The sequence below is a fragment of the Myotis daubentonii genome, chromosome 6, assembly GCF_963259705.1.
Source record: "Myotis daubentonii chromosome 6, mMyoDau2.1, whole genome shotgun sequence".
NCBI lineage: Eukaryota > Metazoa > Chordata > Mammalia > Chiroptera > Vespertilionidae > Myotis > Myotis daubentonii.
Window position 1 is genome coordinate 55522921 of NC_081845.1, and position 24101 is coordinate 55547021.

General features: G+C 37.2%; 1 protein-coding gene across 13 annotated transcripts in view; it reads left to right on the forward strand.

Moving 5' to 3' along the window:
• Positions 1-24101, forward strand: part of SNX14 (sorting nexin 14) — a 72461-nt gene that overhangs the window by 32981 nt on the left and 15379 nt on the right. For 8 of the 13 annotated variants that reach the window (XM_059701055.1, XM_059701051.1, XM_059701043.1 and 5 more), the window contains 12 exons: positions 3248-3404; positions 4922-4997; positions 6199-6243; positions 6347-6427; positions 6524-6638; positions 8090-8245; positions 8551-8675; positions 9198-9256; positions 11579-11605; positions 13761-13893; positions 18627-18828; positions 23539-23622. In XM_059701055.1, the coding sequence (XP_059557038.1) occupies positions 3248-3404; positions 4922-4997; positions 6199-6243; positions 6347-6427; positions 6524-6638; positions 8090-8245; positions 8551-8675; positions 9198-9256; positions 11579-11605; positions 13761-13893; positions 18627-18828; positions 23539-23622 (1260 nt within the window). The remainder of the gene's footprint in view (positions 1-3247; positions 3405-4921; positions 4998-6198; positions 6244-6346; positions 6428-6523; positions 6639-8089; positions 8246-8550; positions 8676-9197; positions 9257-11578; positions 11606-13760; positions 13894-18626; positions 18829-23538; positions 23623-24101) is intronic. The other 5 variants (XM_059701048.1, XM_059701049.1, XM_059701050.1 and 2 more) reach the window with 2 other exon arrangements.

The following is a 24101-nucleotide window of genomic DNA, read 5'->3' on the forward strand; positions in this document are numbered from 1 at the left end:
ATATAAAAGCCTAAGTGACTGGCTGACTGGCTGACTGGCCGACCGTTTGACCGTCCGACCGAAGCTATCATACGCACTGACCACCAGGGGGTAGATGCTCAATGCAGGAGCTGAGCTGCAGTGACTTGGCAGCTGCGGTTCTTGGGTGACATGCCCGGAACCAGAGAGGAGGGAGTCCGATTCCGGGGTGCATCACCTGAGATTCGCCCTTTCACAATCTGGGAACCCTTGGGGGATGTCGGAGAGCCAGTTTTGGCCTGATCTCTGCAGGCCAGGTCGAGGGACCCCACCAGCGCATGAATCTGTGCACCGGGCCTCTAGTTAATAAATAATAATACAAAAATTGTTTCACATACTCACAATTATAAACCTACTTTTGCCCCAACTTGTATTGACATTTTCTATCTATGTAAGTACTTCCATGAACCTTGGAAATGTTTTTATATATGACGCATTGGTTTAATTTAAATTCAGTAATAATTGTGCAGAAGGATTCAGTCTTTCATCCTGAAGTTATCTCCTTGTCATGTATGTTAGGGTCTTTTCCTTTTGTGGTTTGAAAAGTGTTGACTGGTTAGGCAGTAGATACACTAGTGATTAGTGGGGATTAGTCTATGCCCTGTTTTCCAGCATCTGTATTTTGCTATATTCCCACTAAGGTTATCCTCCTTTTATATTCTTTTTATCTTTTGCCTGATTTCTTTATTTTCTTATTATCTAGGACTGCAGAAATCTCTCATGTCTGACAGATGTTGAATAAGTTCAAATCTAGTGATTTAACTTATATATATTATCTATGAATGCATAATCACACCAGATATTTTAATTGCTTATACATTTTGAATGACAACTTTTCAGTGTTAATAACTATTTACCAATTTTGGAAACTGAGGCTCAAAGGAATTATAGCATTTGTTCAAGATCATATCAGTAAAGAAGTTGGAAGTGAGATTTAGCATAGCTTAGTCTTCTTATTTTAAATCCCTGCTTATAAAATAAATTTTTTTAAAACCAGTATTCCAAATTCTTGGGGGAAAATACTTGCATAATCCTATATAATAAGAGCCTAATATGCTAAGTGTCTGGTCGTCCAGTTGGCCATTTAACTAATCAAAGCGTAATATGCTAATGATATGCTAAGGCTGCTCAGCTGCTTGCTATGATGTGCACTGACCACCAGGGTGCATACAGTTGACTGGTCGACCAGTTGCTATGACATGCACTGACCACCAGGGGGCAGATGCTCTGACTGGTAGGTTAGCTTGCTGCTGGGATCTGGCCGATAGGGACTGAGCAAGATGGGCTGGATATGCCCTGGAGCCCTCCTGCAGTCCCTCCCCGGCTGGCCAACCTCCCATGTCCCTCCCTGGCCCAGATCTTGCACCAGTGGGGTCTCTCGGCCTGGCTGGCACCCTCTCACAATCTGGAACCCGTAGGGGGATGTCAGAGAGCCGGTTTCAGCCCAACAGCAGAACGACCAGTCATTATGATGTGCACTGACCACCAGGAGGCAGATGCTCAACGCAGGAGCTGCCCCCTGGTGGTCAATGTACTCCCATGGGAGCGCTGCTCAGCCAGAAGCTGGGCTCACGCTTCTGCGGCAGCGCTAAGGATGTCCAACTGCTGGCTTAGACCCCTCCCCGTGAGGAGCGGGCCTAAGCCGTCAGTTGGACATTCCCTGAGGTCTCCCAGACTGCGAGAGGGTGCAGGCCAGGCTGAGGCCAGGCTGAGTACACAAATTTCATGTACCGGGCCTCTAGTTATAAAATAAAATGCATGTCTTGCCTGGCTTGAGTGGACCTGGGTTTCAAGTTTGATCCTCAGTTGGAGAGCATGTGGAAGGAAACCAAGTGATGTTTCTCTCTCTCTCTCTCTCTCTCTCTCTCTCTCTCTCTCTCTCTCTCTCTCTCTCTCTCTCTCTTTCCCCCTCTCTCCCTCTCTTCCTCTCTTCCCCTCTTCCTCTCTCTCAGCATATCTTCGGTTGAAGATTACAAAAAAAAGCATGTGTTGTAAAAACTATGTCCTCCTTTACTAGTCCTGCTTTTGTACCTCTGGCATAAATTTATCTTCTTAGTACTCATATTATTAGAATGTGTATGTTGGCTTTTTTGGTAAATGTATTTATATTCTCTTTCAATAAAAATAGAAGTAAGTAGTCAAAAGTAAATGCTGTTGAATTAGAGTTAAGATTCCCTTCACAGACTCCATGATTTTATTTTAATTAGCTAATGAATTAATTAATTAAAATATTTTTATTAATTTGAGAGAGGAAGGGAGAGGGAGAGAGAAATAGAAATAACAATGGTGAGAGAGAATCATTGATCGGCTTCCTCCTGCACACCCTACACTGGGAATCAAGCCCGCAACTCGGGCATGTGCCCTGACTGGGAAGGGAACTGGGGACCTCTTGGTTCATGTGTCAACATTCAACCACTGAGCCACACCAGCTAGGCCAGACTCTATGATTTTAAAACTTGGCACGAAATGCAGATAAGGGAAAGCATTTTCTCCTCGGCTTTTGAAGGCTGTAAAAAGGAGTAGCAATACAATTACTTTCAAGTTTTAAAATATTGGTTTAATGCTTGACCTTTTAAGAAAACTTTATGTTAATATAGCTTTTATCATCAGTTAGTATTTATTAAGTAATCTATCTATTCATGGAGTCCACCTTTACAGAGTTCTGTACTTTTGTGTCTTTAAGATAAGATACAAAATTTTGGGCATAAGATACAGAATTTTACCAAGGAAGCCATTTTCTATACAATAATTACATTAAAGGATTACCTGAATGAATTTGGTGTGAAAACAGAGACAATAAGAATATTAAGGTTTTTTTTTTGTTGTTGTTTTTTTTTGTATTTGCAGAGGATGCACATTTTATAACAAAAGCTTTGGGTATGCTAGAAAATGTTTTCCTTAGTTTTTTTCCACTTTTTAAAAAACATTTGCTTTTGTTTACTATGATTTGTATAGTAGTAACATAGTTCAAATTCTTATTTGCCAAGGAGGAAAGGTTTTTTTAATTGCAAAATTTAAAAACTTCTAGCCAAAAGGAAAATTACTTTTTTACATTCTGGTTGTAAAAAATTTCTCAGTAGAATACATAATGGGAAGAAAGGAGGGCTAGGAAAGGAATGACTAGGGAAGGAATGACTATGTTAAATGATTTTTTTGTTAGTGGAAATGGCTGAAGTAATTTAATTTTGATTAAATTATTTAAATATTTATTTTCTATCTATATTTATAGTGGAAAATACAGAGTTTTTACAGCAAGCGGCATTAGAAGAATATGGTCCAGAGCTTCATGTGGCCTTGAGGAGTCGAAGGGATGAATTACACTATTTAAGGAAACTTACTGAACTGCTTTTTCCTTATGTTTTGCCTCCTAAAGCAACAGACTGCAGGTATAAATAGCCTGGAAAATGTCAGCAGTATTTGCAACCATGCCATATGAATATTGCTATTCTTAAGCATAGTAGGAGTACACTGAAACTTGAGGTTAGTCTATGACATGAATACTTTATTTAAAAATATAATTTATCAGGTCTTTTATTTAAAATGTCAGATAATACATTTCTATTGATTTCAGAGAGAGGAAGAGAGAGATGGAAACATGAAAACATGAATGATGAGAGAGGATCACTTATTGGCTGTCTCCTCCACACCCCCTCACTGGGGATGGAGCCTGCAGCCTGGGCATGTGCTCTGGCTGGGAATCAAACCTGTGATCTTTTGGTGCATGGGACAGTGCTCAACCAACTGAGCCACACCAACAAGGTCCGTTGCCCATTTTTTAATTTGTTTTTTTGGTGTTGAATTTTGTAAGTTCTTTATATATTTTTAGGATATGAATCCCTTATCAGATGTATCTTTGGAGAATATGTTCTCTCATTCAGTGGGTTGTCTTTTCATTTTGTTGATGGTTTCTTTTGCTGTGCAAAAACTTTTTTTTAAAAAAATATTTTTATTGATTTCAGAGAGGAAGAGAGAGAGAGAGATAGAAACATCAGTGATGAGAGAGAATCATTGATTGGCTGCCTCCTGCATGCCCCCCACTGGGGATCAAGCCCACAACCTGGGCATGTGCCCTTTACCAGAATTGAACCCGAGAACCTTTAGTCCACAGGCTGATGCTCTATCTACTGACCAAACCAGCCAGGGCTGTGCAAAAACTTTTTAGTTTGATATAGTCCCATTTATTTTTTCTTTTGTTTTCCTTGCCCAAGGCAATATATCAGAACAAAAAATTGCTATGAGAAATGTCCGAGATTGATGTTTCTTTTTAAAGACATGTACATAATGACTCACTGGGAGCAACAATTTGAACAAACTGTACAGACAAATTTGGGTTTTAAGGTGTCCACCTGGGAAGAATAGTTAGATGTTATTTGATACGTCCTCCCTTGATCTGGTATGAGAATATTTAGATTATTCCATAAATTACCTCATTAATCTTACCCTGATAATCCTTAGAGCAGAAACCATGGCTTATTTTTTTCAGATGTACTTTAAATGTTACTTTATTTTATTACAAATTTTCATTTTAATAAATTTAAAAATTTATTTTAACATATTAATTAAAATGTTTTTACTTTAAATTGATTAATTTATAATATTATTCTTAAGTGTTAACAATTACAAAATAATATTCCAAGGCAGAAAATGTTTTCTAATGCTTACCTAAGTCCTTCCTGCTAAGGAAATGCTTTTTTTCTCTTAAGTAGTATTCTCTTTTAGCCAATTAAGGGCTCCAAGTGTCGCCTGTAAATCAGTAGCATAAGCATCACCTGGGAGCCTGTTAGAACTGCAGAATCTTGGGACACACTCCAGACCTGCTGAATCCTAGTTTGCATTTTGCAAGATTCCCACGTAAGAACTGATGTAAATCACTAACTGTATACACCATTGTTTCTTTTTCTAGATCCTTGACTTTACTTTTAAGAGAGATCCTCTCAGGATCTGTGTTTCTTCCTTCTTTGGATTTTCTAGCTGATCCAGTAAGTCTTAAATTTTTTTTCTTTAATTGCATTTAAAATTTATCATCTTAAATGTTTTTATATATGCAGTAGTAGTAGTAAGTACATAATGTTGAGCATCCATCACTACTACCCATTTTCACAACTTTTTTTCATTTTATAAAACAAACTCTACACCAGGGGTCCTCAAACTATGGCCCGCGGGCCACATGCAAATACAAATACTGTATTTGTTCCCGTTTTGTTTTTTTACTTCAAAATAAGATATGTGCAGTGTGCATAGGAATTTGTTCATAGTTTTTTTTTAAACTATAGTCCGGCCCTCCAACAGTCTGAGGGACAGTGAACTAGCCCCCTGTTTAAAAAGTTTGAGGACCCCTGCTCTACACCCATTAAACAATAATTCGTCATTCCTCCCTCCATCCCTCTAGCCCCTGGTGACCTCATGCGACTTCCTGTTTCTGAATTTGACTACTCCATATACCTCATTTAAGTGGAATCATGTAGTAATTGTCTTTCTGTGATTGGTTTATTTCATTTAACAATAATGTCCTCAAAGTTCATCCATGTTGTAGCATATATAGAAATTTCCTTCCTTTTCAAGGCTGAGTAATATTCCATTGTAGGAAAATAAAACATTTTGCTTACTCATCCATTCCTTGTTATACACTTGAGTTGCTTTTGTTTTTGATCTAGTAAGATTTTGAAGAAACGAATATTTTATAAACATTTTAAACACCAAAGTCAGAAAACTTTTCTTTGTTCATTTTCACAAAAGGTGAGATCATGCATTGCAGATTTTTAATTATTTTTTTATTTTATTTATTTATTTTTTTAAATATACTTTACTGATTTTCTACAGAGAGGAAGGGAGAGGGACAGAGAGTTAGAAACATTGATGAGAGAGAAATATCGATCAGCTGCCTCCTGCACACTCCCCACCAGGGATGTGCCCGCAACCAAGGCACCTGCCCCTGACCGGAATCGAACCTGGGACCCTTGAGTCCACAGGCTGATGCTCTGTCCACTGAGCCAAACCGGTCAGGGCCATTGCAGATTTTTTAAAAGTCCCTCTGTATTACATAAGTACACAAACACTGTGCTATTGCTTCATTTGTTCCTTAATTTTCTAGAAACTTTCGTAATATGATAAAAGCTATAAGAATTCTAAACAGAATTAGTAATGGAATTGTTCTGACCTGTGTTTATGATTTTTTATTAGGATACTGTGAATCATTTGCTTATCATCTTCATAGTTGACAGTCCAGTGAGTATTTAACATATTAGCAAACACTTCATATCATGTGAATTTTGATTCACATCTGTCAAATCAATGACAATTTTAATTAATTAATTCTCTTTCTTCAAAGCCTGAAAAAGCAACTGAACCACCTTCCCCTTTGGTTCCATTCTTGCAAAAATTTGCAGAACCTAGAAATAAAAAGCCATCTGTAAGTATTTTCAACAATAACTTATATTACTTTGGATACAATTTTACTACATATTTACATAGCCTTAATTGACTCTTCCTCCCATATTGTATCTAGGTGCTGAAATTAGAATTGAAGCAAATCAGAGAGCAGCAAGATCTCTTATTCCGTTTTATGAACTTTCTGAAACAAGAAGGAGCAGTACATGTCTTGCAAATTTGCCTGACTGTGGGTGAGGCTTACCTGCGTACTTTCTAAAGTCATTTTTATGTTTTTTAATATTGAGATCAGATAAGATGTTGTAGTTGTCATCTATCATGGTACCACCTTTTATTTATTAGATATTCTAAGAGCTGTCTTTCAAGTGTCCACTCTTTCTAGATTGGGGCATAATCCATAACTGACTGAAACCAAATTCTATTATCAGAAAAAAACTAAAGATTAAGTATAATGAAAATAATATACTCAATCATTAGCCTATATGAATAGCACTGTTACAGTTTTCATTAAGGATTATTTTGATTTAATGATCAAATTAAAAAATGCTTCATTTTTATTTTAAGCTCTATAACATCTTGCATTATTGGATTTACAAGACACTGTATGGACTATAAAAGGATTATCTTTTAAAGAAAACATATTTTATTTGATTTTTATAGAGAGGAAGGGAAAAGGTTAGAGAGTTAGAAACATCTATCAGCTGCCTCCTGCACAACCCCCACTGGGGATCGAGCCTGCAACCAAGGTACATGCCCCTGACCGGAATCGAACCCTTCAGTCCGTGGGCCGATGCTCTATCCATTGAGCCAAACCAGCGAGGGCAAAGGATTATCTTTTAATGAATAATTTCTCTTCAAAATGTTGTTTTAAAAATTTAAGTATAAGAAAAAAGATTCGTTTGTTCAGATTCTCAGCTCCATCTCTAGTCTGTAACCTTCATGGTGGAAGGAAATATTGTTTAAAAACTTGACTGGCCAGGCTGGCATGGCTCAATAGTTGAGCACTGAACTATGAAACAGGAGGTCATGGTTTGATTCCCGGTCAGGGCACATGCTTGGGTTGTGGACTCATACAGGAGGCAGCCGATCAATGATTCTCTCTTATCATTGATGTTTCTCTCTCTCTCTCTCTCTCTCTCTCTCTCTCTCTCTCTCTCTCTCTCTCTTTCTTTCTCTCTCTCTCCCTCCCCCTCTTCATCTCTGAAATCAACAAAAATATATATTTAAAAAAACACACAAAAAAACCCCCAAACTTGACTGGAATTAAAAAAAAACCCAATACCTTAATTTTCACTGTTATTTAGTGAATCAGATTTTAAAATGTTAAAGACACTTCGAATAAGAAATTAATACATAATGTTCTTTAAAGAAAAATTTAGGTTAAAATAAAAATTAAAATGAAATTTTAGGAAGGTATTTACTATTCTAAATTCTAGAAAAGTTTTATTGCTATGCAAGTGTTTATATATTTTATCTTAGTCTATAAAATATTTGTCTGAGTTTTTCTTTCATCTGAGCAGTGATTTTACTCCCAATTAAGTCTTTTTAGAAGTTTAAAATGAACAGTTTGTTTATAATTGCTGCTTTTAATATTGATTACCATTAGACTGGGAACATGAAGTTTGTATGAATAGTTATATATTAAAATAATTCATTTTTTTCTTACTCTTTCCTAATTTGCTAGAGGAATTCAATGATAGAATTTTGCGACCAGAGTTATCAAATGATGAAATGCTGTCTCTTCATGAGGAGTTGCAGAAAATTTATAAAACATATTGTTTGGATGAAAGTATTGACAAAATTCGATTTGATCCCTTCATTGTAGAAGAGATTCAAAAAAGTAAGTCAAAGATGATGAGACTGAATTCTATAGCTTTTTAGTTTTCTCATATACTTTATTACTGCAACACTGTGTGAGATTCACAGGCATCATTGTCCTACTTTACTAACTAGATGAAAGCTTTGATGAAGAAACTAATACTTGCCAGAACTGGAGTTTGGTTGTTCTAATTCCTCATTCTAGTGCGATTTTTATACCTTACAGTAGATTTTCCATAAAACATGTTTGTATGCTATCTCACTGTCATGAATTTTAAACTAATATATAATTATAAACAATTTCTACAATATAATTTTTTAAAATAGTTGCTGAAGGCCCCTATATAGATGTTGTGAAACTTCAAACTATGAGATGTCTTTTTGAAGCATATGAACATGTACTGTCTCTGTTGGAGAATGTGTTTACTCCTATGTTCTGCCACAGTGATGAGGTAAGTCAAAATATTAATCTTGTTTGAGAATTTTTCTATAAAACTTATGTAGTGGCTTTGATATGATTCGATGAGTGATTCAAATAACAAAATAAACAGAAAAATAAAATGATTAATTAAGAAAGTGAATATTCTTTTTTACTATATAACTTAATGGAGATTAGAAGTTATTTCTAAAAACAATTTTTAATATCAAAATAATATATATATATATATATATATATATATATATATATATATATATATATATATATATGACGAGGTAGATTGCCAAATGCCTGAGTGGCTTTGTGGTACTTCCGTGAAATAGAAACTCCATTCTTGTATATACATTATTTGTAGACCTGTGGAAATCAAATGGCCTAAATATCTCTATTTGCAATATTTTAATCCTTACTCTATTTGACTGTGGTTGTATTCACTTGATTTAAATAACGTTTTCTTTATACTGGAAAGTAGTATGGTAAAGTAGCATATTTCAGTATTAAATATTAGTTTAATAAATCACAATTATTTTTGAAGTATTTCAGACAACTTTTAAGAGGTGCAGAATCACCAACACGCAATTCAAAATTCAACAGGTAGGTATATTTAATCACATGTATTATTTTGTTTTTGTGCTTGTCGATGCTAATCATTCTGTGATAGCATGATTTTCTTTATTAGCTGTTTTTCTGTGAGTATGTGGTTCTGTTGCTATATAAGTAGACAAGACATTTGACTAAGGAACTGTAGAGCTGTACTACATGCAGCAACAGAATGCCTGAAATTCTTTTAGAAAACTTTAACAAGATACACACCATTGCCTTGTTATCTCATAGTTAATACATATTAGTGTTTGATTGCGTGCTTTATTGGTGACTATGGACTGCATGCACAAATGAAATCCATAGATAACTCAGTTTTAGACGGTAGTCCCCCTCAACTCCTGGCAGTGAGTGCTTTTTATTAGAGTACTTACTGATTAGAAAAGCAGAGGGTTTTTCTGCCTTTCCCTTCTGGCTCTCTAGAAATGTAAGGGTGCAGTTAAATGACCTAAAGAAAGATAACAGAAGAGAAAAGCTGTATCCATTTATAAACTAAATAATACCTCGATTTGTACTTAAATTGGAGTATGTACAAAATTGACACAGATATCAAATCCATATTTCTATAATGTACTCACATTGCTCAACAACTTCTAGTTTATCTGAGCAAGGATCTAATAAATATATAAATAAATTGGAAATGTGGTACAAAGAGAAAGTAGATATAAAATGGAATAGTTTTATAGATAGCGCAAAGAAAAATATGAAAATCTTAGCCATGGGGAGGTTGTAGATATATTGCATTTTTTAGAATGTTGAATTTAATTCTTACATAATGCCTCAATACAAATAGTATACATGTAATAGCTTTTCTGGAAGGTGGAAAATATCTTTATGATTCTTTGTAACGATATCACTTCTCTTTCCTAAGAATTTATATATTACAGTCATGAAACATTGACTTTATTTAACAGAAATCTCATCCATGCTAATTAAAATAGCATTCTTTACTCAACTCATGTGCCTCTTCTTTCATTTGAATACTCTTTCTAACCTTTTATCAAATTTCCCAGCATCACTTGAGAAGTAGGTGAAATTTTGCCATTTATAGACTTAGGATATTTGGAGTCTATACTAGGATATTAAGCTTGCTGAAATTGTTTTATAGGACCATTTAAGGTGGAGTGGTTCTTTGGTCTTATTAGCCCATTGAATAGCTAAGTCTGAATCAGGATCTTAATTTCAGAGATGGAAAGCTTTCTTTGCCACTTTGAGAACACCTGGGTGTCTTCAACTTACTAATGCGCTAATTTTGCTGGCTTTAAAATATAAAACAAACAAGAAAATATGGGTTCTTTTCATTCTGGGCACTGATTATGGTCTTTTAAAATAAAGTAAGTTTTTCTTGATATTAATCTGACTCTAATAATTTCAGTCTTATGCTTAAGGATTCATTTACCTATTTATATAGAATAAGTAAAAGAGTCTTTTTAAAAAAAAAATCCGTTTTTATGATTTTAGAGAGAGGAAGGGAAAGGGAGAGAAGGCTAGACACATCAGTGATGAGAGAGAATCATTGATTGCTGCCTCCTGCATGCCCCCTACTGGGGATTGATCCCATAATTCCGGGCATGTGCCCTAACCTGGAATCGAACTATGACCTCCTGGTCGCCACTCAACCACTGAGCCACACCAACTGGGCAAGACTTTCTTTACATTCTTTCATTGAAAATTTAAAGTAGCATTGCCAATTTGCTGTTAAATGACTTAAAATATCTAAAACATTCATCTTTTTTGTCTACATTCTATTTCATTGTATCTTAAAAATAAAATTTTAATTTATATTGTTTAATTCCATACTCAATGCACAACTTAAAAAATATTTAGAGATCTTTTGTTAATCTTGCTTCATAGCTGAAAACATACATTTTAAAATGTGCAAACTAAAAACATGTGAAGCATGTATAATTATATCTAATATGGACATGAATTTCATGCTGGGAAATACAGGTTGTGCTAAGCTTTTGCTGGCTTAGCCTCTGCATACTTTCCACAGTATCAAACAAGTGGTATGCCTAAATGAGGGCAAAATATACAGAATTATTTTCTGACATACTGAGTTTTTGAGAACTACTTTTTAATGATCTAGAATTCACACTCTCAAGTCTCTCCCCGCCCCAAGCAGTCCTTGTACTTTTTCTTTTCTTTATCTTGTTATTCATAAGAATTCCTTCCCTTTGCAAAGGTGAATGCTATCCATCTGTGTACCTTTTAAAGCTTTTAACTTTTGTTTTGCATTCTAAAGTGGAACCTGTTTAATATCTGGGCTTTCTCTCTCTCCTTTCCTTATATAATCTACCATATCTGTTATTGCAGAGGTAGCCTCAGTTTGGATGATTTTCGGTAAGTCTTGAGACAGCATGTGATTCTTTTCTGTATAAGTTACTTAAGTCCGAAAGTGCACCCAAACCAATCTGAGTAGATCTAAAAATGAGAATAATGAACCACTGTACCATTACTGCCTTTATATCAGCTAATTGGGATATCTTTTAAAAATGAACCTCTACTTTCCTGTTTGAAATAGCAGCATACTCTTATGTTATCATAAAATAAAAATGTCAGTGTAAAAATAAAATGATAGAGCCATTATCTAGCTTTTCAAGGTTATTGACTCTGTTTTGTTTTGTTACTGATTTTGCTAAATTACTTTTAGAATTATCTGTGTTGAAAGCATTTTTTAAAGCAAGAAGTACAGTATTTCAGGGCACAAACACAAATGAAATATTTTAGAGATAGGTCATATTTCAAAAAGCCCAATTGTTTTATAATCTATCTAGATTCTAGAGACTAGAATAATCTATCTAAATTCTAGATGTTTAGATTTTAATAATATTTTGTCAACATTTTTATATTTGTTTTTGGAAACATTTCTATCAGAATTGTGGTTATAGTTCTGGATTTTTAAAAACACTAATTCCATGCTTGTTTAATTAAAATAATCTAGGTTAAGTACCCTTTTTACCACTTAATATTTAACTTAGTGTTAGAGTTTTTACAGTTTAAAATTAGTTTTTATTTGCTCCTTAGACATGTATAACATGCACATGCTATTATATATCTGGTGTAGTTAACACTTGATCAATTTACTTCTATTTCTGTAATATTGCTTGTAGAAATAATAGCAATCCATTAGCATTCAAAATTAAATCTCTTGGATTTTAAAACAGTCATTTTTACTTGGGTATCGGTTATAAGGGCAGTATTACACAGTGAGAACAAATTTTAAATTGGATAAAAGTTATATTTTTAATTGTTGAAACCTGGAGCAGTAGATTGTAATGGAGAAAATTTGGCTTATTTTGTGTGTGATTGTTTTCCAGTTATTTCTACTTTTAGAACACTTACTTTGGAAAAAATTGCAAAAGCAATATATATTGGTTTATTAATAGTAATATGTATGGCAGAGCAGGCTGCTTTCTTAGGCTACATTGACTTTTATTCTTATATGCATTATTAACCCCTTCCTTTGACATTTTCTTTTTTCTTGTTATTACTTTGAAGTTAACTAAGATTAATTTTTCTTTTGAGTATTAATATGATTATAATGTTGAATTTTGCTTGAACATTTTCAGTCATAGAGGACCTGATTTTTTTTGTTAAGTTCTGTCTAAAATGAACTTAGAAGGTCATAGTTTTATATATTTTTTCTTCTACATGATATTATTTAAGCAGTACAGTTCTATATGTATATTCTGCTTTGAACTTTGTCTTCCACATTAAAAAAAAAATCTTTCAAAATATGCCTGGCAATAAGAACTATGTACCACTAGGGGGCTCTCATCTTTTAAACATTTTAGTTCAGTTAAATAGGTACATTTCAAATGTTTGTTATAGGTACATTTCAAATGTTTGTTAATAAATTGTTCCATTTATTTTTCCATTTAAAAATATATCTTTATTGCCGAAACCGGTTTGGCTCAGTGGATAGAACGTCGGCCTGCGGACTGAGGGGTCCCAGGTTCGATTCCGGTCAAGGGCATGTACCTGGGTTGCAGGCACATCCCCAGTGGGAGATGTGCAGGAGGCAGCTGATCGATGTTTCTCTCTCATCGATGTTTCTAACTCTCTATCTCTCTCCCTTCCTCTCTGTAAAAAATCAATAAAATATATTTTAAAAAATATATCTTTATTGATTTCAGAGAGGAAGGGAGAGGGAGAAAGAGATAGAAACATCAGTGATGAGAGAGAATAATTAATTGGCTGCCTCCTACACACCCCCTATTGGGGATCAAGCCCACAACCCAGGCATGTGCCCTTGACTGGAATCGAACCCGGGACCTCAGTTAACAGGCTCTATCCAGTGTGCCAAACCAACTAGGGTTATCTTTCAATTTTTAAACTCTAAACTTTTTGCTTTGAGATGTTGAGACAATCTGTGACAGAGAAATCCGAAAAGTTATGTTAGCTATACTTTCACAACTATTTTTCTTTACTGTTGTTTACAGTAGACTGTTGAGATAATTTGATTGTGATTGATACACTTTTGTTTAATATTTAGGAGCACTCAAAAAAGAGGAGAATCATTTGGAATCAGCAGAATTGGTAGCAAAATTAAAGGAGTATTCAAGAGTACCACCATGGAGGGAGCTATGTTACCTAATTATGGTTTAGCTGAAGGTGAAGATGATTTCGTAAGTAAACTTCAGATGTACAATAGTATAAAAATTTGGATATGATTACTTGTTATTTTCCCTCTTCTTTATCTTTCTTACTTCAGGCTTCCTTTATATTCTCCATTATAAATTCTTTCATTAGTGATTATTGTTTCATGGTGCTAATCTAATTTTTTAAATTCCTGAGCACCAACTTACTGCCTACTAAGGCCAGAATGGTTTCTGTTAAACCATATTTTGCTTAGGCTTTTACTTCATATCCTGATCTTACCTCTTTCCAACCATGTGGTACAGACATACGGAGTTGTTCATAGATATCCTAAACCAGGGCTGGGGAACCTTTTTTCTGCCAAGGGCCATTTGGATATTTATAACATAATTTTCAGGCCATACAAAGTTATCAACTTAAAAATTAGCCTGCTCTATTTGGTCAAGCACTTAACTAACTCACTCCTAACGCCTTGGCAGGGCCAGACCAAATGATTTTGTGGGCCTTATAGCCTGTGAGCCGGACGTTCCCCAACCTCGTGACCTAAACTTTTGCTACTCAAACTGTGATATGGATCAGCTGTATCAGCATTACCTAGAAGCTTGTTATAAATACAGAATCTCAGGCTTTATCCTAGACTTAATGAATCATAATTTGGATTTTAATAGGATCCCCAGTTGATTTATATGCACATTATACCCACATGCTCTTTTATTTCTCTATATTTTTGCACATGCTGGTCTTGAAATGCCCACCCCATGAACCCTTACCTGAGACCCCCAAGTGCATCTGAACATTTCCTCTTTTGTGTTCCTATTAGATCATATGTTGAAGCATATACCATACTTTATTTGAAATTATATGTTTATGATTGTCTTCCCTACCAATTAGTTAGTTCCATAAATGCAAATACTATCTTATTTGAACTTTTTATTTGTTTAACAAATCTTTATTGATTCTGAATCCTTAATTTACCTTTTAGTGACTTTGAGCACTAGAGATAAAAGGATGATTAAGACACAGACTTTGCCCCTAAGAAATCCACTAACCTGGGTGTAAAAGGAATGAACAGTAGTGAGGGAATTGGTAATAACTAAGAAAAAGATGGGAGGAAAAGAGTAAATAAATCTCTTCTTTACCTCTTTACTCCTTTCTTTTGACCTCTTTCTGATTGCAATGAATTGTTTAGGAGATTCACTGCTTCTTCATAATTTAAATGGAAGAAAATCTTATTTAACCCTTTTTTTCTCTTTAGATAATCCAGATACAGCATTTTTTCTCTCTTTAAGCCTTGCTTTTCCTTAAAAGTGTGGGTAGGATAAAGACAGTAAACCAGAGTAAGGAGTCTTTTTTTCAAAATAATGTTTATTTACATTTTTAAATTTTTAGCATATTATAATTTCAAACTAATATAGAAAAGTGGAAAAAATTTAAAATACCACCCATAAGTCTATCACCCAGTAACAACTTCTATTAACATTTTGGTGATTTTCTTTGTAAAAACAAAATCTATTCCTTTCTACCTCCTTTGATTAGGCTATATTATATATATAGTTTGCTGTCATGCTCTCTCCCCACTTAATACAATAACAAAAAAATTTTCCTATGTTACTGTGAACTTCTCAATATGTAATTTTTGTGGGGGAAGATGTACTTTTTATTTTTGTTCTTCCTGATTACTTGAAATACAAGCTGTAAAAAACTGCGAGAGTTCTCTTTTGTAGTGGCACAAGGAAATTTTGGATTGGAACCAAAGATAGTGATAATGGAAAGTAGGAAAAGAGGGCAAAGTAATCTCTAATACTCTGAAAAGAAAGGAAGGGGTGGTTCTGGTTGCTGTGGCTCAGGTGGTTGAGCATCATCCTGTGCACCTAAGGGTGACTGGCTCCGTTTTAGCTTGTTAAACAAATTCTCTATTATTTTACGATTCATTTTACCTTCTCTTCTCAGAAGCTAAATCCATGAACAAAAATACAGTTGTAATCATCAAAAATACTACCCCGTTCCAAGCAGTGGAGTGGGTATTTTCCTCACACATGCTTTCTTTTTTTCTTTCTTTTTTTTAAAAAAAATATTTTATTGATTTTTGACAGAGAGGAAAGAAGAGGGATAGAGAGTTAGAAACATCGATCAGCTGCCTCTTGGACACCCCCTACTGGGGATGTGCCTGCAACCAAGGTACATGCCCTTGACCGGAATCGAACCTGGGACCCTTCAGTCTGCAGGCCGACACTCTATCCACTGAGCCAAACTAGTTAGGGCAACACACATGCTTTCTTTATGTTTTTCTTCCAGGTTTATAAGGAGATAGTCTTGTCTCAAAAAGCAACACCTATTATCTCTCTTTATAGTTTTACTAGAGGCCCAGTGCACAAAAATTTGTGCACTTGGGGGGGGTCCCTCAGCCCGGCCTGTGCCCTCTCGCAATCTGGGACCCCTCGGGGGATGACCACCTGCTGGCTTAGGCCCGCTCCCTGGGGGATTGGGCCTAAGCTGGCAGTCAGACATCCCTCTGGCAGCCCAGGAGCCCTCAGGGGATGTCCACTTGCCAGCGGGGAGCAGGCCTAAGCTGCAGTCGGACATCCTTAGCGCTGCTGAGGAGGTGGGAGAGGCTCCTACCACCACCGCTGTACTGGCAGCTGTCAGCCTGGCTTGTGGCTGAGCAGAGCTCCCCCTGTGGGAGCACACTCACCACCAGGGGGCATCTCCTGCATTGAGCATCTGCCCCCTGGTGGTCAGTGTGTGTCATAGTGACCAGTCATTCCCAGTCGTTCTGCTATTAAGGTCAATTTGCATATTACCCTTTTATTATAGAGGAGTGCCTGGCCAGCCTGGGTGAGGGGCTGATGGCTGTTTGCAAGCTGGCCACAGCCCCTTCAGGGTGGGGGGTCCTGCTGGGATGCCTGGCCAGTCTGGGTGAGGGGCTGAGGGCCGTTTTCAGGGTGGCTAAGCCCCCATGAGGGTGTGACCAGCCTGGGTGAGGGGCTGATGGCTGTTTGCAGGCTGGCCACGGCCGCCAGCCACCCAAGCTCCCAGTGGAAGCTGGCTGGAAGTAGGTATCTGGGATTTATTTGTCTTCTATAATTGAAACTTTGTGGCCATGAGCAGAGGCCACAGCCGGCTCAGGGCAGGCGGGAAGCTTGGCTTCCTCCATCTCCCAGGCAACCAAGCCTCCTGCTTGCTCCAGCTCCGTGGCTGCCGGCCGCCATCTTGGTTGGGTTAATTTGCATATATCCACTCTGATTGGCTGGTGGGCGTGGTTTAGGACATAGCGAAGGTACGGTCAATTAGCATCTTTGTCTTTTATTAGTGTAGATGTTTTTAGGTCTGAGGACTTTTGTTTTCAACAGAACATGAAGAAGTCCTAAGATCACCAGTGATCTTATTGGAGATTATGGAAAGCCATTTTAGGACAAGAATAAAAAAAGGGGTAATTGCCAAGGGACTGTATGGGGAGGATAAGCATCACTTAAAAGAGAGGTGTGGGAAGAGAGTAGACCTGAGAGTGAAGGTAGGGTGCTAGAATCCTGGAAATAAATTTACCTCCACTACCTGTTTGCTCTGACTAGGCTATTAAGAATTTTCTGCCCTAGCCTGTTTGGCTCAGTGGATAGAGCGTCGGCCTGTGGACTCAAGGGTCCCAGGTTTGATTCCGGCCAAGGGCATGTATCTTGGTTGCGGGCACATAACCAGTGGGGAGTGTGCAGGAGGCAGCTGATGATCAATGTTTCTCTCTCATCAATGTTTCTAACTCTCTATCCCTCTCCCTTCCACTCTGTAAAAAATCAATAAAATATATTTTAAAAAAAATTAAAAAAAAAAGAATTTTCTTAAGTGTTACCACCTTTGATTCATTGCCTTAAAAAGTGTGTTTATCTGTAATATTTGCCACCTTTAACATGAGTCAGAGATCTTGGTGACCAGGTGTAGATATAATGTGCCACTTCCTAGGTTCTCTTTTAGTTTAATGAGGTAGAGACAATTTTTTCCTTCTTTCTTTGTGTATATTTTGAGAACATGTTTATTTTTAAAAAATAATTGTTCTTCAAGTAATATTATAAGAATATTTATTGTTCTAAACATTTAATTTTGTTAATATTTTAGAAGCCAGGAGATTTAAAAACAATCTTAATTTTATAGAGGTAGGTCCCTTTCAGACCTCTTCCCTAATTTTATATTATTTAATGCTGCAGTGAATACTTGTGGCTTTTTCCCAGTTTAAAAAATTCATTTGGAGTAAATAATTTTATTAGAAAAAATTCCCAGAAATGGAATTACTTGGTTGAAACTGTTTTATGGCTCTTTATAAATATACAATGTCAAAAATGCTTTCTAGAAGGGTTGTGCCAGTATATTTAGTAACCAGCAATATGTATCACATATCCAGTTTATCTGTATGGATGGATCTATGGCTGTTTACGTTTATAAAATTTTATATCCCTAAATTAAAAAATATTAGTACATTAATTTTTACTTTTTATTACCAAAATTAAATATTTTTCTATATTTGTGTGTTTTTTAATATCTTTTCCAGTAATCTGAAGTATCTATTTTTTATTGAATATTCACTTATATATAGGTGATGTAACAAAACCTGGAGTTGATGCTGCTAACTTGTTATGTATATATTTTCAGTAGAAAATTTAATATCTAACCTTAAAAGTATTAAAAGTGATAGAATTTATGTGGACATACTACTTTATAGTTGTATCTCAGGTCTGAAAGTCCTAGAAATATTTTTTTCCTGGTGTTTTTTTTCCAGATTGAAGAAGGTATTGTTGTTATGGAAGATGATTCTCCAGTGGAAGCTGTGAGCACACCTAATACTCCCCGAAACCTTGCTGCATGGAAAATTAGCATTCCATATGTAGACTTTTTTGAAGATCCCTCCTCTGAAAGGAAGGACAAAAAGGAAAGGATACCTGTGTTTTGTATTGATGTTGAAAGGAATGATAGAAGAGCAGGTAGGAAGCTTTATGAGTATCTTTCATAAAAGATTCTGGTTAGTCTGTATTTATCAGGAATGACAAACATTTTTGTCATAACTATTGAGTATGACTACATATCCAAAAGGTACTTGTTTAGAACAGGAAATTGAATGAAAGCTTAGGGTTTTCTAGGTTAATTAATTAATTAATTTTTTCAATCAGCAAGATACCTAACAACCCAACTAGGCATCCTATATAATAAAAGGGTAATATGCAAATTGACCCAAACGGAATGACTGGTCACTATGATGTGCAGTGACCACCAGGGGGCAGATGCTCAATGCAGTAGCTGCCCGCTGGTGGTCAGTGCGCTCCCACAGGGGGAGCTCTGCTCAGCCACAAGCTGGGCTGATGGATGTGAGCGCAGCAGCGGTGGTGGGAGCCTCTCCTGCCTCTGCAGCAGCGCTAAGGATGTCCGACGGACAGCTTAGGCCCGATTCCCTTGGGAGTGGGCCTAAGTTGGCAGGTGGACATCCCCCAAGTGGTCTTGGATTGCAGGAGGGCACAGGCCAGGCTGAGGGACCTATCCCCCCCACCCGAGTGCATGAATTTTCATGCACCGGGCCTCTAGTCTATATATAAAAGCGTAATATGCAAATAAACTGGATGGCAGAATGACCAGTCGCTATGATGCGTCACTGACCACCAGGGGGCAGATTCTCAACATAGGAGCTGCCCCCAGCCCACCTGTTGGCCAACCTCTTTGTCCCTCCCCACTGCCGGCAGGTTCCAGTCGCCTGATGGGGAACGGGGAACTGGGGGTGGGTGGCGGCAGACGCAGGTGGTGCCAGGCCAAGGCAGGTGGGAGTGAGCAGGACTCTGATCGCCCCGCTGGTCGCCCCACACATGGAGGGTGACTGGCTGGCGAGTGGGTGGGAATCGGCCAACCTCTTGTTCATTCCCTCTGGTTGGCAGGCTCCAATCACCCGATGGGGAATGGGGAACCAGGGATGGGGCCAGCTGCTAGCAGCCAGGGAAGATTGGCCCTGATCGCAGGCCAGGCCTATGGATCCTACCCATGCACAAATTTCATGCGCCGAGCCTCTAGTTTTATATAATGTTCTTTTAACGGTTTTGCTCCCATCAACATTAGCTATTATACTTAATTGGCTATTATTAATGCACATAGCACTATATCAGATAACAACTTAATTAAAACGGTATTTCTCCTCCTCCATTGTTGTCGGCAAATTAGAACTGATAAAAATATATGATCAAACACAACTTTACAAGTTTTGTTCATGTTTAGCTATCTTTTTTCTTTTGGTTGTTTTACACGTAGACTGTAACAGTGAAGGGGTAAATAACATCCATACGGAGTTAAACAGTCCCCACGCTAGGGTTTGTCCAAGAGGTGAGGCATTCTTGTAAACAAAAGTACATCAAAGTTGGAAATGATAAACAGAAAGATAAAAATTGAACTCAGGAAGAGGGAAACTATCTGTGATGAAAGAAGGAAAAAAGTGGCAATGTTAGGAAAGGGTTAAGAGAGGGGAATGATTGGCTGGTAGTGTGAAGGTCAGTGTTAATAATTACCCTTATTTCTTTTTCAAAAAGTATTAGGTTTTTTTATTTTTTCAGAAGCTGATCCTATTTCAAGAACATAAAACATAGGAACGAGGAAGGAAGAATTCTCAGAGTAGCTAGCTATAATTTTTCCTGTAGCTAATACCAGGTAGGGTCTTGCTCTATCCAGTTCTGAGTCACTGCTACTTGATTTTGTTGTAGCTACCATTAAGTTTTTCTAGTTGCTCTTCTGTCTCAATGTTCTAATGAGGGTACAGATAAGCCATTGTTGTTATTGCTAATATAGTCTGATTTCAAGCATAGTTTTGTTTGCATCTTTTGCCTGCTGTTTCTACTGATTGGTATTTTAAGTATTGGAGAGAATGAGAAAGACCCTGGTTAGCTTCTGAGTTTAATTCCTTCCTGTGCCTGGTACTTAAAACCTGGCTCTTGTCTCTCAGGAAATTATTTAAAACTTTTGACTATTCAGCTATAAACCTTCATCCATACAATATGTGAGCATGTATTAACTTTTATCTATTTTTGAATGATTTATTATGATATACTTTTAAATATTTTGGGAATATATGTACTTTAGTTTTTGCCTTTTGGACAACCATTTAGTTTTGTTCTTTATTTTTAAAACTTTAGCTTAATAATTTAACCATAAAATCAATACCAAAAATATCTTAAAACTTGTGTTCTAAGGATAATTTTTGTCAGCAGTGCTGTATGTAGACTTTTACAGTCAATGTAATTAATATGTGTTCTTAGGAAGCCATGGCCTATGAAGGGGAAAAAGTATATCATTTAAATATTGCATGGATTTTATATGTGTACCAAAATAGCAATTTCAGGGTTTTTGAAACCAAAACTAAATATAATACATAGATCTTTTAAGAACAGTGCTGAAGAAGAAAAACAGAATTTGCTTTATAGGTTGTGACCATGGCAAGCTGTTTTTTTCTGAATACAGGTGTTGCTTTTGGGTTGCTGTGATTTTAGTTGACACGATCCATTGCATTTCCAAATCAATGCTAGAATGACACGAGATGCTGATAATGTAGTTAACATTTTTGGGGTGCTTACTCTGTGCTTTGCACTGTATAAAAGTGTCCTGGGGGATTATTTTATGTAATAGGTACAATTATTTTTATTCTAAGCAAACTAAGGCAGTAATGTTATTTGTTTAAGTTTACATACAGGGTGAGACCAAAGTAGATTTGCAGTTGTGAGAGCACGAAACAGAGTTTATTCTTGTATTATTATTTAATTATTATATTATTTTTCATACAAACATCTATAAACCTACTTTTGTTTCACCCTGTAGTTAGTAAATGGGGAAACTGGAATTGGAATAGGCAGGTGACCTGATTTATTATTTTTTTTTTTCTGACTTAGTCTTTAAACCATTAGTTCTTGCTATCCAGTTTGGTAGCCACTGTTCACATGTGGCAATTAAAATTAGGTTATATTAAAATTTCAGTTCTTTACTTATTCTAGCCATATTTTAAGTGATCAACAGCTACTGTATTAGTGCAGATAATATAGAACATTTACAGAATTTGCAGAAAATTCTGTTAGACTAGAAGCCCAGTGCACGAAGTTTGTGCGGCGGCGGGGCGGGGGGGGGGGGTCCCCTCAGCCCAGCCTGCACTCTCTCCAATCTGGGACCCCTCAGGGGATCGGGCCTAAACTGGCAGTCGGACATCCCCCTCACAGTCCTGGACCGCTGGCTCCTAATTGCTCACCTACCTGCCTGCTTGGTCTCCCCTTACTGCCCGCCCCCCCCCCCCCCCCCCCGCTGGCCTGATCGCCCCTTACTGCCTCAGTGTGCTGGCCTGATCACTCCTAACTGCCCTCCCTGCTGGCCTGGTTGCCCCTAACTGCCCGCCCCTCCCCCCCGCCCCCTCGCTGGCCTGGTCACCCCACACAGCCTGCTTGTTCAGTTATTTGGTCGTTCCTCACTAACCCCCCCCCCCCCCCCCGCCAGTCTGGTTGCCCCATGCAGTCTGCTTGTTCAGTCGTTTGGTCGTCCCTCACTAACCCCCCCCTGCTGCCCCCTGCTGTCCTGGTCACCCCACGCAGCCTGCTTGTTCAGTTGTTTGGTCATCCCTCACTAACCCCTCTGCTGGCCTGGTCGTAGGCAGCCAGATTGTGAGGGTGTGATGGTCAATTTGCATATTACCTCTTTATTATATAGGATAGTGCTTTTCTATCCTATATACTAAAAGCCTAATATGCTAAGTGTCCAGTCATCTCGTCGGCCATTCAATCAATCAAAGCGTAATATGTTAATGATATGCTAAGGCCACTCAACCGCTCGCTATGACGTGCACTGACCACCAGGTGGCAGATGTTCTGACGGGTAAATTAGCTTGCTGCTGGGTCTGGCCAATTGGGACTGAGCGAGATGGGCCAGACACACCCTGGAGCCCTCCCTGGCTGGCCAACTTCCCATGTCCCTCCCAAGCCCTGATCATGCACCACTGGGGTCCCTCAGCCTGGCCCTCTCACAATCCGGGCTGAGGGACCCCTCCTGAGTGCATAAATTTCGTGCTCCTGGCCTCTAGTACTGTATAATTAGTAAATATTTGTGATACCCAAAATTGACTATAAATTTTTTATGAAATACATCATTTTTGTGAAATTTAAAAAATAATCATAATTGAATAATTTTTTGAAAATATATTTTATTGGTTTTTTACAGAAAGGAAGGGAGAGGGAGAGAGAGAGTTAGAAACATCGATGAGAGAGAAGCATCGATCAGCCGCCTCCTGCACACCCCCCCACCGGAGATGTGCCCACAACCAAGGCACACGCCCCTGACCGGAATTGAACCTGGAACCTCCCAGTCCGCAGGCCAATGCTCTATCCACTGAGCAAACCAGTCAGGGCTGAATAATTTTTTGAAGTTGCTGTCAACTCTATGATTCTGTTGCAGAAAATATATTATTGAGATAACTTCGTAAATAGGTGAAATTATCAAAGTTTTCTAAATAATTTAAAATTAAAATATGGGATAAAATACATTAATAGAATGATAAGAAGAAATAATAAATTATTAAGACTGGAATAATTTCCAGCTCTGTATACTTAACGTTTTAAATACTTCATTCTATTAATAATAATGGTTTATAGAATGATTTATTACTCAGGGTATGTTCATTCAATTTACAGTTGGGCATGAGCCTGAACATTGGTCTGTCTATAGAAGATATCTTGAATTCTATGTACTTGAATCAAAACTAACGGAATTTCATGGTATGTTGTCCTTTTTGTATAAAACATTACATTTCAGCCTTAGCTTTCTTGGAAGTTGTTGAGCCAGATTAATTTTTTAATTTTAAGTAATAGTAACAAGGAAATGTAACAGTGACTGACACCTATGTACATTTGATAATAGGGCATCCTGTTTTCATCTTAGTTCTGCTTGTTTATATTTTATTAATTTGTTGTTGTTATGTTATTTTTTGTTAATCCTCACCTGAGGATATTTTTCCATTGATATTTAGAGAGAATGGAAGGGAGTGGGGAGATAGAGGGAGAGAAACATCTATGTGAGAGAGACTCATCAGTTGGTTGCCTCCTGCACGCAAGGGTCAGGGATTGAGCCTGCAACCAAGATACGTGCTCTTGACCAGAATTAAACCCGGAACCCTTCAGTCCGTGGGCTATCCATTGAGCCAAACCAGCTACGGCTATTTTACAAATTTTTACAGTGCACATAAATTGCTTTTCAA